Source organism: Mastigoproctus giganteus, chromosome 7, assembly GCF_048544385.1.
Source record: "Mastigoproctus giganteus isolate SK-2022 chromosome 7, ASM4854438v1, whole genome shotgun sequence".
NCBI lineage: Eukaryota > Metazoa > Arthropoda > Arachnida > Uropygi > Thelyphonidae > Mastigoproctus > Mastigoproctus giganteus.
This window is the reverse complement of record NC_143581.1, coordinates 185,824,682-185,839,948: the sequence shown is the minus strand read 5'-3', so window position 1 is coordinate 185,839,948 and position 15,267 is coordinate 185,824,682. Positions and strand designations below refer to the sequence as shown.

General features: G+C 38.1%; 1 protein-coding gene across 1 annotated transcript in view; it reads right to left on the bottom strand.

Annotated features, from left to right (window-relative positions):
* The window catches only part of U2A (small nuclear ribonucleoprotein polypeptide A'-like U2A), a 119,586-nt gene extending 110,210 nt beyond the window's left edge, over positions 1-9,376 (bottom strand). Inside the window, exon 1 of the mRNA XM_090377240.1 lies at positions 9,243-9,376. Within this exon, the coding sequence (XP_090233366.1) occupies positions 9,243-9,324 (82 nt within the window). The 5' untranslated portion in view covers positions 9,325-9,376. The remainder of the gene's footprint in view (positions 1-9,242) is intronic.
* Between the last annotated feature and the right edge of the window lie 5,891 nt (positions 9,377-15,267).

Below are 15,267 nucleotides of genomic sequence, written 5' to 3'. Positions count from 1 at the left end.
TTTTATTTATTTATTGAATTGATTGCAAGTTACAATCACCCCTTGTACTACTTTTTTATACCAAGCTTATGTGCAAACTCCAGAGGAGTTTTCACACATTTATGTATTTTCCCCTATCTAATTTAAACCTGACCCAATCACGGTGTTATTCTTACTCACTCTTCTTCCTTTGGTGGGAAAAACAGAATATTTTTCCCACACAACAAAATGCTTTCATCCTTTACCTCTACATCACCTGTTCACAATACCTTTGAACTGCTCGATACCGACACCCTTTCCCAAAATGCACTGAGTGTCGCATCCTCAAGTAGCGATGTAATAGAGGGATTCAACTAATGATCAGAAGCTTTTAATTTTAACACTTCTGCACCCACCATAACATTGTTCACCATATTCCTTAATTGTACTACCAGGCCTACTGCCACTAATGGAAATATTTTCGTTATTCCTTAAGTGCTTTACTTCCACACACACACGCACTCTACTTACTAAGAGAAATATATTTGTAAGATTTTATGTCTTACAGTTTCATGACGTTTTCAGGTTTCCGTTGCACCTATACTATGTATAATAATCCCTCATTTGCAAATTCAGCAGTATTAATGATTTATTGTTGTCGATTTTATAACCTTTGTGAATAAATCATGGATAATTATTTTTTAAATTAGTATCGAAAAACCAATATTTTTGTATCAATACTGGGAAAAAATGACCGGGATCCCGGAATCTCGGTATTGTAAGCCCTAGTTACGACATTATGAATCAATGCTGAGATCAAGCAGTCACATACGTGAATTGTTAATGTAAGCGTTTCTAGAACAACTTATTCAAGGAGTGAGACAATGGAAAAGATGGAGAAGTTATTAGTGCTGTGGATAGACAATATGAACCAAAATAACATTCCTGTAACACAGGCAGTGATTATGGACAAGGCGCTAGGAGCTTGTTCAATGAAATTAACGAGGAATTTGGATGGACTGAATCATTTTCGGCTAGCAGGGGCTGGTTTTTCCAGTTCAAAAACTGGACCAGAATTCACAATGTAATAATTACTGGTGAGGCAGCTAGCACCAACACTACAGGTGCTGAGGAATATTCTCCCATATTCCAAAAGTTAATGGATGAAGGCTGCTACACCCCAGACTTGGTCTTTAATGTTGATGAAATGGGGCTGTACTGGAAGAAGATGCCTAGTAGAACGTAGGCTGTGAAGAGACATCTGCCCCTGGTTATAAGGCCGGAAAAGATCGGCTTACATTACTTCTGGGTGGTAATGCATCAGGCACTTTTAAGTTAAATCCGATGTTGATGTACCATTCAAAGAATCCACAGCTTTAGTTACGACCTAGTTATTATGAAGGACATTGTGAAGACACAATTTCCTATTTTCTGGCACTGTTAATAAGAAGGCGTGGGTAACCCAGACCCTTTTTAGTGAATGGTACACTTCATACTTTTGCCGAGAGGTGGCCCAATTTTGTGCTGCCAAACAGCTTCTCCAAAAATGTTTTAGTCCTCGACAATGCTCCAGGCCATCCAGAAAACCTTGAGGATATCCCTAACAACAGTCTGAATGTGAAGGTCGTTTATGTGCCACCCAACACCTCACTGTTGCAGCCAATGGATCAGGACATTATTGCGCCCTTCAAGGCGTACTATTTGCATACAACCTTCAAAGGGATTGTCGAGGCTGTGCTGGCATCAAATTCAGTGGCCGTGAGGAACTACCGGAGGTCCTACAGCATTCTTAAGGCCATAAGTAACATTGCTGCAGCCTGGAAAGAAGTGTCGCAATCATGCATGAATGGCATTTGGAAGAAATTATGGCCTGATGCAGTCTTACTTTTTTGAGTTTGAGCCAGTTTCAGCAGTGGCTGATGATGTAACTCGGATGGCTGAGGATGTCAGTGAGTTGCTGCAAAGCCATAGTGAGCCTCTTTCAAAGGAGGACTTCAAGGAGTTGGCTGCACAACTGGCTAAACAGGATTCTGAGGAGGCAGAGGAAGAGCAGGAGATTGTGCCAATTGGGACCCTCACCACAAAGACATTTCAATCAGCTTTGGCACAAATACAGAGGCTGTGAAACTCTATGTGATAATGATCCACACTGGGAACACAGCTCTTCCATCCAAAGAGCTGTTACTAGCATACTGAAGCCCTACTACAGAGAGAAACAGAAAGACTCAACAGATGTCACTGCTGTAGTTCTTCTCTAAGGCCAAAGAACCTGCTGAACCGGTCAACCCTCCATCAGGCCCATCCCATTAATAACACTGCCCCCATTATTCCATTGTCAGCGAACATCATGGGGGGGGGATGGCAGACAGTGGCATTACTACATACTCCAAAGAGGGCTCTATGGGAATGAAGTACTAAGTTAAATTTTTATTTTCTTACTTATATTTTATCTATAAATATTATTTATATCTCATAATTATAAAATAACCACAAAACACTTATATTAACTCTTATGGTTCGATTTTCATAGTGGAGGAACCTTTTCTCATTTAAATACATAATTCTCATTTAAATACATTATAATTCTTCCTCAATTAAGCCCACTTCAGCTAACGACCTGAAGGAGCTGGAATGTACCCCCGCGTAAATCAAGACCTACCTGTACATAATTTCTTGTCTCATGCATGATTTTCGCTTTCCTGCATCATAAGCATTTTAGTTTGTTTACAGCTTCTTAACAGACAGAACTGTAAACAAGAGTTAGGTAGAGTATTTTAACAAGTTAGCAATTTTCACAAAAGAGAACAAAAATGCTTCAAACAGTATTTTGGTTTTTCTATCCAATTATATATATTGATACTGTATTGCCACACAAATTCCAGAGCAGCCTTCTTATTTTCTGCAAGTTAAATTTGCTTAAAATTTGTTAAAAATTGAGGTTTGACAGACCCATGCATTTATATTTTTGTTTGTTCATTACTCATATTATGCCGGATTTAGTTGAGAATCCTGACACATTCCTACTCTTTCTCCTTTTTTTTGGTATTGTATCAATTAGTTATCATATGCACCTGCAAACCCTTCTCTTTTCAACTGTTCTTTCATGCGAGGATGGTAGTGATATCACAGCATTAACCCAATATGCAGCCCACCCACAATTTCTATCATCATATTTTCATTAATACTGGGCAGCTGACGAAAAAGTTTGAGAATTACTGGTCTAGTTCTTCCTTAAATTTATTCAACTAACCACTTCCACAACACCAGATGGAAGTGTGTTTTAATAATCAACTATCCATTGACTGAAAGGAAATCAGCAGTGCATGCATTTTAGCAGTGGAAATGCAAAAAATGTGTCATAAGCTAGAATGATTTGTAGACTGCATGGAATAATATCCCTGAGTGTACATAAACCCCATGATAATCAAAAGGCATCATGTTATTTTGAAATACAAGTGCTCCCTGACTTATAAAAATCCGACTTTACAAAATAAATAAATAAAAATCTGCATGGATATCGGCTGTAACTGGTGACTTCTAAAATACCTACAGTCCAGTCTCCAGTGTGAACTTTTCAAACAATTTCAAGTCAAACAAATACATTCTCCGTGTACATAGCTCACCACAACTTATCATGTGACATGCAACAACATGTATGTATCTAGAATGGAAGCTTCTTGTTCAACTAATTCTTTTGTCTCATTTTACACCCCATTATTACTACTGCTCTGCATTGCAGATAACCGTTTCTGTTTTTCCTTTTTTATTATTGTGTTACCCAGCCACTATGGCAGAAAAGCATGTGAGTGGACCTGGCAATGTTGATGTTTCGAAAAAGCGGCATATAATTAAGTTAGCAAAAATAAAAGCTGTGAAAATGTATAAAGGTTGAAAAACAACAAAGACCATTTCGCATGTTTTAAGGCTGGCAACATCCACAGTGAATACAATAGTGAAAGATAAAGAACAAACAAGTAATATAAAAAAAAAAATTTTTAAAGTCAATTCCTACTTAGGTCAACAAAGAAAAATTTTATTTTAGTTACTTTTTATTAAATAATTACAATTAATATAAATATGTATATACATATGACAGAATCACAATATTAAGTGGCAAAATAGAAAGCGAATTTCCTTGCAATTTTCCATTTTCCTTTCTATATATGGTGTTGGACTATTATTTTTATTCACATGTTTCATTTTCCATTTTGTTCCCTCCTTGACTCAGACTAGAACCCAGAATGAAAAAAGAATCTGAAAAAGAAATTTTTTTTCCAGCGATCTACACGCTTCGCCACTGACGGTATTTATTCCTAAATTTATATCCTGCTAAATATCTTATATAAGAGAAATTTTTTTCTCCCATATAAAACTAAAATTAATTAATTAAATTTAATTAATGAATTAATATTTGAAAAAACTGTATTAACATCAAGTGTCATCCACTACATGTTTAAAAAAATGTATTTGAACTTGAGTGGATGAATAACAAAAATTTATAAAAAATTATTGATTTTCGCAAGAATTGAACTCGCATTCTTCACCTTCACGTGAAAAATACTGAAATTCTTGCATTTTACCGATTGAGCTACTGCCTGTTGATTTCAATTTTATTCCTAAATTTATATCCTGCTAAATATCTTATATAAGAGAAATATTTTTCTCACATATAAAACTAAAATTAATTAATTTAATTTAATTAATGAATTAATATTTGAAAAAACTGCATTAACATCAAGTGTCATCCACTACAAGTTTAAAAAAATTTATTTGAACTTGAGTGGATGAATAAAAAGTATTTTATTAACAATTGAAAATTTGAACAAGATATATAAATATATATAGGGAGAGTGTGAACTAATAGTAGGAATTGAAATAAAAGATCCGCACCTTTAAAGTGTACTGTAAGAAAAATAAGGCATTTGTTCAAACCTCCCTATATAAATTCGTGAGAAAGATTGAGTGACCTCCTCAACTTGCAGATTCTCCGACTCCAACACCATACTTCTATGGGCCTTCCAGATCTTCAGCTACTCTTATTTTAGAGCCGGAAGAGGAGTCTTATATTGACGACATGATAGCCCTCTCTTCAACCTCATTCTCCTCCAACTAAGATCAATGTCATATATCCACCCCACCACCACACTGAAAATAAGTTATATATATATACACGTTTTAAAAGTTTTTTTTTTAAACAATATTCTAATGAATATGTAATTGTAATATAAAAATGCTATAAGACAAAGTGATTTTTAAAATCACTGACGTGTTTATGTTTATACAGAGAAACTTCTCCTAACGGACACCTCTCTACAACGGACATTTTCAAATTCCCCAACTCTCCTCTATTGGTTTTAATGTGTTTTCAGCTTCTGTCTAGCGGACATTCTCTGTAACGGACGTGGACAGGCAATCTGCACTGTTTCGTTTAGATTAGCACTTAATTTGATCTCCCCATAACGGACAGCGGCGAGCTCATGGCTCTTTTTCTAGGAACTTTTCTTCAAGTATTGCCTCAATCGTGTGTTTATTTTCTATTTCCGATTCTCTGAATTTTATCAAGGTTTACATCGCGGTTCTAAACCCTTTTTCAAGAATTTTAAGGCACGTGTAAAACTTCTGATGAATTCGGTGTGTGCAGGTGGGGGAGGGGGGGTTTGGTCGGCCTTTCGTCTTTTGAGTTTCAGTTTTCAGTTTTGTTCAGTGTCGGTGAAGTGCACAATGTCTTCTCGTAAGCATTTAACTTTAAAAGATAAAGTCGAACTCATTAATGCGTATGATCGCCAAAAAAATAGTGTTCGCAATCTCGCTGCAAAATTCAAAATCGGGAAGACGCAGGTAAGCGACATCCTAAAGAAAAAAAATGAACTGCTGAAACAATTTTGGCAACACGAAAGTGATCAGGTTCAAAAATCATTCCCGAAAACTGTTGGACTTCAAATTGAAAATGTTACGTATGAGTGGTTTTGTCGTGCACGTGCTAAAAAAATTCCCATTAATAGGCCTATTATTAGGGAAAAGGCTTTGGAGGTTGCGAAATCTATGGAAGTAAATGAGTTCAAAGCGTCTGTGGGGTGGCTAGACAAGTTCAAAACTCGGCATAAAATTTTTTGGAAAACCGTAAGTGGTAAAGGTGGATCTGTTGATACTGGGGTTGTAACAGAGTGGACTGTCAAATTGGAAGATTTGTGTCGTGATTTTGAAGCTAAGGATATTTACAACTGTGATGAAACAGGGTTGTTTTTTAAAGCTCTTCCTGAAAAAACAATGAGTCTAAAAAACGAAAAGTTCCAGGGTGGAAAAATTTCTAAGGAACGCTTGACTTTACTATTGTGTACAAATATGCTGGGAGACTTTGAACAACCTCTTTTTATAGGAAAACCACAAAATCCTTGTTGTTTCAAGGGCATAAAGTTGAATCTTTTGAATGTTGACTGGAAGTCTAATAAAAAAGCGTGAATGACACGAGATATCATGAGCGAATGGATAAGTCACTTTAACCAAAACATGATTCGTCAAAACAGTAAAATTATTCTTTTCATGGATAATGCTGCATCTCACCCGCACATTGAATTGTCCAACATTCAAATCATTTTTCTGCCACCAAACACAACTGCAGAGTGTCAGCCCTTGGATCAAGGGATAATAAAAAATTTTAAACTTCACTACAGAAAACGTGTTTTAAGACATCTCATTGCAAACATGAACGATGTAACATGTGCGAGTGGCCTTGCAAAGAAAATCAGCATCCTAGATGCGATTCAATGGATTTCCTCTTCAGTAAACGCAATTAGAAAACAAACTGTCGTGAACTGTTTTGTAAAGTCTGGCTTCTCAAACGCAAAAATTGAAGTTCTGAACAGCAATGTGGAGCAACAAGAAGAACAAGAACTTCAACATTTATTGATAATGTACGATACTTCTGCTACAAGTGACCTGGCTACAAAGATATAGACTCTAACCTCACTACAGAAGATGGTGCTCTAGATATCAGCAACATTATCATCAATATTGTTCAAGAAGTTCCTCATGAGGATGAAGAAATGGAAGAAGGCCATTCTGTCGAAGAACATATTAACAACGAACCACCGATGAAAATGGAAGAAGCGCTCATACAAATCAATCGTTTAAAAATGTTTTTCGTCACTGAAGAAGATACTGAAGGACTTTCGATGGTTTCTTCACTCCAAACAAATGTTGAAAACAAAATTATCAGCCAGAAGAAGGTACAGAAGAAAATAAGTGATTACTGTATGTATTTTTCTTAAGATAAAGTCATAATACGCATAGCACAATTGTATGTATATTATTTACAAAAATATTGTGCAAAATCTGTATATAATTTAATTTTACATTACACGTTTGACGATTTTTCTTTATCTCTTGTGTATGTAATTGTATATTATTTACAAAAATATTGTTCAAAATCTGTATATATTTTAATTTAATTTTACATTAAACGTTTAACGATTTTTCTTTCTTTTTTTTTTTTCTCCCTCAGACTTCTTGTTAGCGGACACCTCTCTAACGGACAAATTCTTGCTCCCCATGGCTGTCTGTTAAAGGGAAGTTTCAATGTATACAGATTTTGGGCGATTTACGAGTTACTGGACATAACTGGTCAGTCGGATATGAAGTTCTCTGAGCTGTACATAGAGGCTGCCAGGACAGCTCATGGGATTTTGTCAATGATACACAGGAACTTTGACAGCAGGGATAAGGTGATTATTCCCTTGTGCAAGGCAATGGTAAAGCTACATCTTCAGTACTGTATACAGCTGAGAAGGCCTCACTTTAGGAAGGATGTACATCTGCTGGAATGGGTGCAGAGAAGGGCAACCAGATTGGTGAAGAGAACAAAGGGGGTGCCCTTACCTAGAAAGTCTTTAGTTCTACAAATTGCAACTTTAGGAGACTAAGCATCTGCAAGTTGATCTGATTGGGGTGTTTAAGGTTTTGAATGGATTGAGCAAAATCAATGTTGATAGCATTCTTCCTCCTCTTTTTTTTATGAAAACCCCAAACACGAAAACTACACACATGAGGGCTCATAAATTCAAACTGAGGAAGGATGGCTGCAAGTTGGATGCATGGCAGTTTGCCTTTATCCAGCAGGTGGTTGATTGTTGGAATAAATTTTCACAAGTCGGTAGTTTTGAAACTTGTGAAAAGTTTATCAACTAGATAAACTATTGGTGGGAATGATGTGGAAGGTTTTTTTGTTGTTATTGACGCTTTATAAGCTTGCATCATTTACCACTACTAATTGGCATTGTGCCAAAGCTTGGTTACACTGATCTGTGAATGTTATTCCTTGTGACTTCTGGTTATGAGGATATCTCAAGGAGAGAATTTATCAAGGAATATTCAGCTTCTAACTAAACTGAAGGAAATCATCAGAAAGCAGGTTGCAAACAATCCTCAAGTTATGCTTCAGACAACAATTAACCATGTTTAACTGTACTTCCAGTACATCTGTAATAACATCTCAGCAACAGGAAGAGTGCTGATAGCATCCTTGCTCTACACATGAAGGGGCATAAATTCAAGTTCAGGAAGGTTAAATGTGTGGAGGTTTGCCTCCAGCCAGCAGGTCATTCATTGTTGGAACAGGCTTCTATCTGTTGTTGTGGATGGTTTGAATAAATTCAAGAACTAAACAAATTCTTGGATGGGTGAAGTGTGTACACTTTTTTTTTTTTTTTTTTGGCTGATGCTATATAAGTTTGCTTTTTTGCATCATTTGCCTTTATTATTACTACTACTATAAGGGTTTTTTTTTCTTTAACCGGTCATTGGTGAATGAGTGAAATGAGAAAGGTTTTTTTTTTTTTTTTTTTTTGGCTGATGCTATATGAGCTTGCTTTCTTGCATCATGTGCCCCTGCTAATGCTGCAGAGTTAACTGAGAGTAAATAACATCAGGTTGAGGCCGTTTCATGGAACCCCATATAGAAAAAGTTTTATTCAGGAGATGCTGTTCATAGTTTGCTCGTGGTAAAAGCTCTTGGGCTATTCTGTGCCATTGCATGAGATTTTTTTTTTCTAGCAGAAAACTGGACCGAATATTACAATGGCATCAGTGTTGAAAAACAGCAACCCTTACACACGAGTTGCCTACGTATTCTACTAGTACCAATTACACTGATATTAATACCTGGAAAATACAAAAGGATGCAACAAAGTTTGCGCATATATATTTATTACGCCATATATCTTAAGCTAAATTAAATATCATAAAGTAATCTCCCTCCCCCCAAAAAATTCTAGAAAAAGATAAGCTACCTCGAAGATCCAACTCTCGATCCCTAATAGGATTCAAATACTGAGCTGAAAGCTGTATTAATTCTGGAGTTAATTTTACCATATTCTCATATATATGCTATAATTAAAAAGAATATTAAATTAACTATAATCGTTTGACAACAAATTCAACACCACAAAACACAACCGACGACAAACATTACACACACACACAGCACGCGAAATAAATGCATCAGTCAGCGCCACCAACCAGATTTTCCCAAATTTCGCATGCAAAACACGATTTTCAGAGTATCAAATATTGTACCCGACAGTTGTCGCTGTTACTATAGGGATTTTAGGCGCACATCAGCTTTGCCCATTTCTTGAGATTATTATTATTATCATTATTATTATTAACCACATGGTGCAAGGAAGCCTAAGGCTTATGCTGCACCAGCCAAAAAAAAAATTCTGAATTACCCTGAGAGAGAGAAAAAAACAAGAGTCACAAGTATTAGCATTAACATTAGCATTTCATGATTAGCATTAGTAGAGGCATTTGATGCAAGAAAGCAAGCTTATGCAGCATCAGCCAAAAAAAAAAAAAAACCCACTTCCACTTCACCCCTCTGATCGTTCGAAATACCTGTCCAGCTGAGCCTTAAACTTATTTAGGCTATCAACTTCCACGACAAGGGATGGAAGTCTGTTCCACCAACCAACCACCCGCTGGCTAAAGGCAAATTTCCGCACGTCTATCCTACATCTGTCTTTCCTCAATTTGAATTTATGCCCTCTCAGGTGATTATTCTGAACAACAGGAAGAATCCCATCAGCATTGAGCATGCTCGAACCATTCAAGGCTTTATACACCTCTATCAGATCACCTCGCTGGTGCCCAGTCTCCAGAATCTGTAATTTGCAAAACATAAGCCTTTCTTCGTACGATTACCCCTTTGTTCGATTCGCTAACCTTGTTACCCTTCTCTGTACTCGTTCCACCAGCTCTACATCCTTCTTGAAATCAGGCCTCCAGACCTGTATACAGTACTCAAGGTGTGACCTGACCATTGCCTTATACAAGGGAATAATCACCTCCTTATCCCTGCTAGAAAAATTCCTATGAGCTACTTTTGCAGCCCGTCTGCACTGCTCAGAGAACTTCATATCTGTCTGCACAATTATCACCAGGTCCTTTTCATTCTCTACCACTATCAGTGTAGTACCACAGAGTTGATACGTTGCTCTGGGGTTGCTGTTTCCCATATGTAGTACTTTACATTTATCAATGTTAAACTTCATTTGTCACCTCTCAGTCCATCTGCTCAACCTTTCCAGATCCTGTTGCAGCAGCATAGTGTCAGTAGCGTCCTTGACAACCCTGCCAACCTTCGTATCGTCTGCAAACTTGGACATTAAGCTTGATATACCATCATCAATATCATTTATAAATACAGAAAAAAAATAATGGACCCAACACTGAACCTTGAGAGACTCCATTAATAAAATTACTCCGCGATGAGAGGTGTCCATTGATTACCACTCTCTGTCTTCTTCCCCTCAACCACCCCTTTATCCATAGCAGCAATTTGCCTCCAATGCCACACTGCTCCAATTTGTGCAGCAGTCTTCCATGTGCAACACTATCAAAAGCCTTTCTAAGATCCAAATGTATAATATCAAAGTTATTCCCTGCATCCAGTTCTTTTGCGACTACATCATAGTATCCAATCAAATTGGTCAGGCAAGACTTCCCTTTAACAAAACCATGCTTTTTCCGAGCTATAACTGAAGTCTTGTCTAGATGATCCTGCAGTGCTTCTTTAACCAGTGCCTCCATTAATTTTCCTGGAACAGAAGTTAAACTCACAGGTCTATAATTACTTGTGTCAGCCTTTGATCCTCCTTTGTGAATTGGGGTTACATTTGCACATCTCCGGTCTGTGGGTACCTCTCCTGAGTCCAAGGAAGCTCTCATAATTATGGCTAAGGCTTTGCTTACTTCATTCGCTGCCTCCTTTAATATAACTGGATAGATCCCATCCACCCCACGTGCCTTTCTTGTGTTTGTCTTCAACAATTTTTCCTCCAATTTACTCTCAGTTATTACAAGATTCTCTAGCTTACTGCCAGAGTTGAATACACCTCTGGCATTCCACTCGCTGAATAACTCCTCCTGTGTGAACGTCGATGCAAAATATTCATTTAGTTTGTTAGCTACCTGAGCAGGATTATCAACAGTTGACCCATCGATATCAAGTGGACCAATCTGATTTATCCCATTCCTTCTAGAGTTTATATAACTAAAGAACTCTTTTCTGTTTTTCTTTGCATCCCTTGCCAAAGATTTCTCGTAATCTGCCTTCGCCTGCCTAACCTCCTTTGTAACTTGGTCAGAGATCAACTTGTATCTGTCATAGGCTTCTGTGTCACGTGTTAATTTGTATGTATCCCATGCATTTTTCTTCTCTGCCATATGTCTCATTAGTTCATCTGACATCCATTTAGGCCTAAACCTTGAACAGTATTTCTTAGTTGGAATGAAACGCCTAGTAGCCCCCAAAATTAAGTCCCTAAAGGCTTCCCATTTAGAATTCATCGTTGGCAACATCATCAGTTGATCCCACTGAACAGAATTTCAAAACTGTCTGAGACCCCTGTAGTCACCTTTACGAAAGCAATAGCCCTTCCCTTTAGCCTTGATGGTAGTTACATCTTGAAGTAAATCCCACTTCAGCACACTGTGATCACTGCCATCTAGTGGTTCCTTTTTCTGCAGATTCTTAATGCATGAAGAGTCACTACTGATAATCAAATCAAGAGTATTACTCCCTCTAGTTGCCTCCCGAACATGCTGATGTAGAAAACAATCATCCAGTAAATCCACAAAAGCCTTGCTAGTGTGTGAGTGACCAGCCCCCAAATTCCAGTCAATATCTGGGAAATTAAAATCCCCCATTATAAGACTCTGTGATTTACTGGCCCACTCTATTTCCCTGTACAGTTTCTTATTATACACATCAGAGTCATTAGGCCTATAGCACACTCCTACTCTCAATTTTGATCTCCCAATGCTTATGTCACACCAAACTGACTCGACACTGCGCTGTCCAGCGATGCCGACTGGCTTCACTTCCGTGGATTTTATGTGTTTCTTAACTAATAGCATAACCCCTCCTCCCTTCCTAGCCTGTCTATCCTTTCTGTACACACTGTACTCCCCAAATTCCAGTTCTGCATTCCTTATATCTGTGTGACACCACGTCTCTGATATCCTAACAATATCTGCCTTTGATGTTTTGAGCAATACCTAAAATTCATCAAATTTATTTACTAAACTCATAGCATTGGTGTACACGCAAGTATACATGCACCTGTTTTTATTCTTAGCTACCCTAACACAACCCATGTGTTTACTTGTACCGCAATGACTCCCAGCAGTCTCTGAAATATCCTGCATCTTGTTTTTCAGGCTTCTGCTCATTCCAATAGAAGTAGAAAGGAATCACTAAGAAAGAGAAGAATGACGATATCGAGTTCAGGATCCTGGGTGTGCCAAGCCCATACTCACCGGATGTGAGCCCCTGGGGTTAAATATCAGTATTAGCATTAGCATTAGTAGAGGCAGTAGCCTAGCTACCCTTTTTCGGGCCCGCAGGCAAAGAACATGTTCGGGCTGCTACTTAATTAATGAAAATTGCAAAAAGTGGAGACAGCCGAAGACGTCGGGGCCAAGCCCGGGGGCAACTGCCTTGCCTGCCTAGATGTTAGCTACGCCACTGAGTAGAGGAACACGATGCAAGAAAGCGAATTTATGCAGCATCAGCCAAAAAAAAAAAAAAAAACTCTCATTTCACTCCTCCAATCGTTCCAAATGCCTGCCAGCGAGCCTTAAATTTATTTAGGCTATTAGCTTCCACAATAAAAGATGGAAGCCTGTTCCGCCAATCAACTACTCGCTGGCTAAAGGCAAATTTCCGCACATCTATTCTACAATCTTTCGTCAATTTCAAACTCTGCCCCATCAGGTTCTTAGTCTGAGCAAGAGGAAGAATCCCATCAACATTCAGCTTGCTCAGGCTATTCAAGGCCTTATACAACTCAAGCACATCACCTAACAGGTGCCTACTCTCCAGGCCCTGCAATTTGCAGAATGTAAGCCTTTCTTGGTAAGAGCACCCCTTTGTTTCCCTCTCCAATCTTGTTGCCCTTCTTTGTACTCGTTCTAGCAACCTACAGCTCTACATCCTTCCTAAAATGAGGTCTCCAGACCTGTACACAGTACTCAAAGTGTGGCCTTCTGTAATGGGATAATCACCTCCCTGTCCCTGCTAGAAAAATTCCTATATATCATTGACAAGACTCCATGACCTGCCCTGGCAGCCCGTCTGCACTGCTCAGCGAACTTCATATTTGACTGCACAATTACCCCTAGGTCTTTTTCATTCTCTACTATCCTGATTGCAGTACCAAACAGTTGGTACTTTTTTTTTGGGTTATTGCTACCCATATGCAGTACTTTGCATTTGTCAATGTTAAACTTCAGTTACCACTTCTCAGCCCATTTTCCCAACCTATCTAGCTCCTGTTGGAGTAGTTTACTGTCTTTACTGTTGTTAACAACCCTGCCAAATTTTGTATCATCTCTAAACTTAGTCATTAAACCTGATATACCTTCATCCAGTGCTTTTCAAAAAATAGTTCTATGGACTGACGAGTCGAAGGTCGCACTCTACCAGTCTGATGGCTGTTCCTTTGTGTGGCGAATGCAAGCCTTCAAATGATTAAGTTTGGGACTGCTTTTCATGGTTTGGCTTGACCCATTAGTCGTTATAGACAAAACCATGAATGCTGTGCAATACCAGGACATTCTCGACAATTATGCACTTCCAACATTATGGCAATACTTCGAGGAGGATCATACCTTTAACAGCAAGGCAACCCGACATGCCACACTGCTCATGTCGTTATAGAGTGGTTTAAAGACATGTGTGTGGAGAAAAGTTGGATTGGCCAGCGCAGAGCACTGATGTGAATCCCAAAGATCAGAATACTGATACAGTATTTGGGATGTATTGAAAGGCCGAGTGTAGGTAGGAACATATCTCCTAACATTTATAAAAAAGCTAGTTGACAGTATACCGCAAAGACATTAAATGACACAATAAAAGCTTTTTTTTTTTTGTCGGTCTAAAGGCAGGTGTCCGAATATTAATGGTACGTCAGTGCATATTATGTATACATTGCTTGTTTCCTGTGGTCGATCTGCCTGTTTGCTGGACGAGAAACTCGTTTTTGGTGGTGAAAGCTTCTAGTCCTCACTTCAGACGGACAAAAGTTATAAATTTATTAAATTTAAATTTACTTTTGAAATTTTAATTAGATTTGGTTTTAATAGCTTAATTTTAATTTTAAAAATTTTAAACTTAAATTTTAAAAATGCTGCATTTTAAATTATTATTAATATTATTATTATTATTATTTTATTATTATTATTATTAGCCATATAGTGCAAGAAAGCCGGAGGCTTATGCTGCACCAGCAAAAAAAAAAAAAAAATTGTCCAGTTACCCTAAGAGAGAGAGAGAGAGAGAGAGAGAAGTAAAAGGGAATCACCAAGAAGAGAAGAAGAAGAAGAAGAATGATGATATCCAGATCAGGACCTTGGGTGTGCCAAACCCATACTCACCAGATGATATACGCTTAAAATTAAGAATAGATAGGTGTGATAGGCCTAATAACTCTGATGAGTACACTGAGTGGACAGAAATCATGGGATACCTACCTAGTAACAGGTAGGAACACCTTTCGCCGGAATAAGGGCTGTCACACGGCGAGGCATTGAGTCCACCAGTTCATGAACACTTTCCACAGGTGTTTCCATTCATGCTTTGAACCGCTGTCCATAATTCCGTCGCATTGCTGGGTGGAGGATCCACAGCTTAAACGGACCTTTGCACAACATCCGAAATAGGCTCCACAGGGTTTATATCAGGTGAGGAGGCCATTCCATGGTAGTAAAATCTGCGGAATGCTCTTCGAACCATATTCTAGTTGTCGCAGC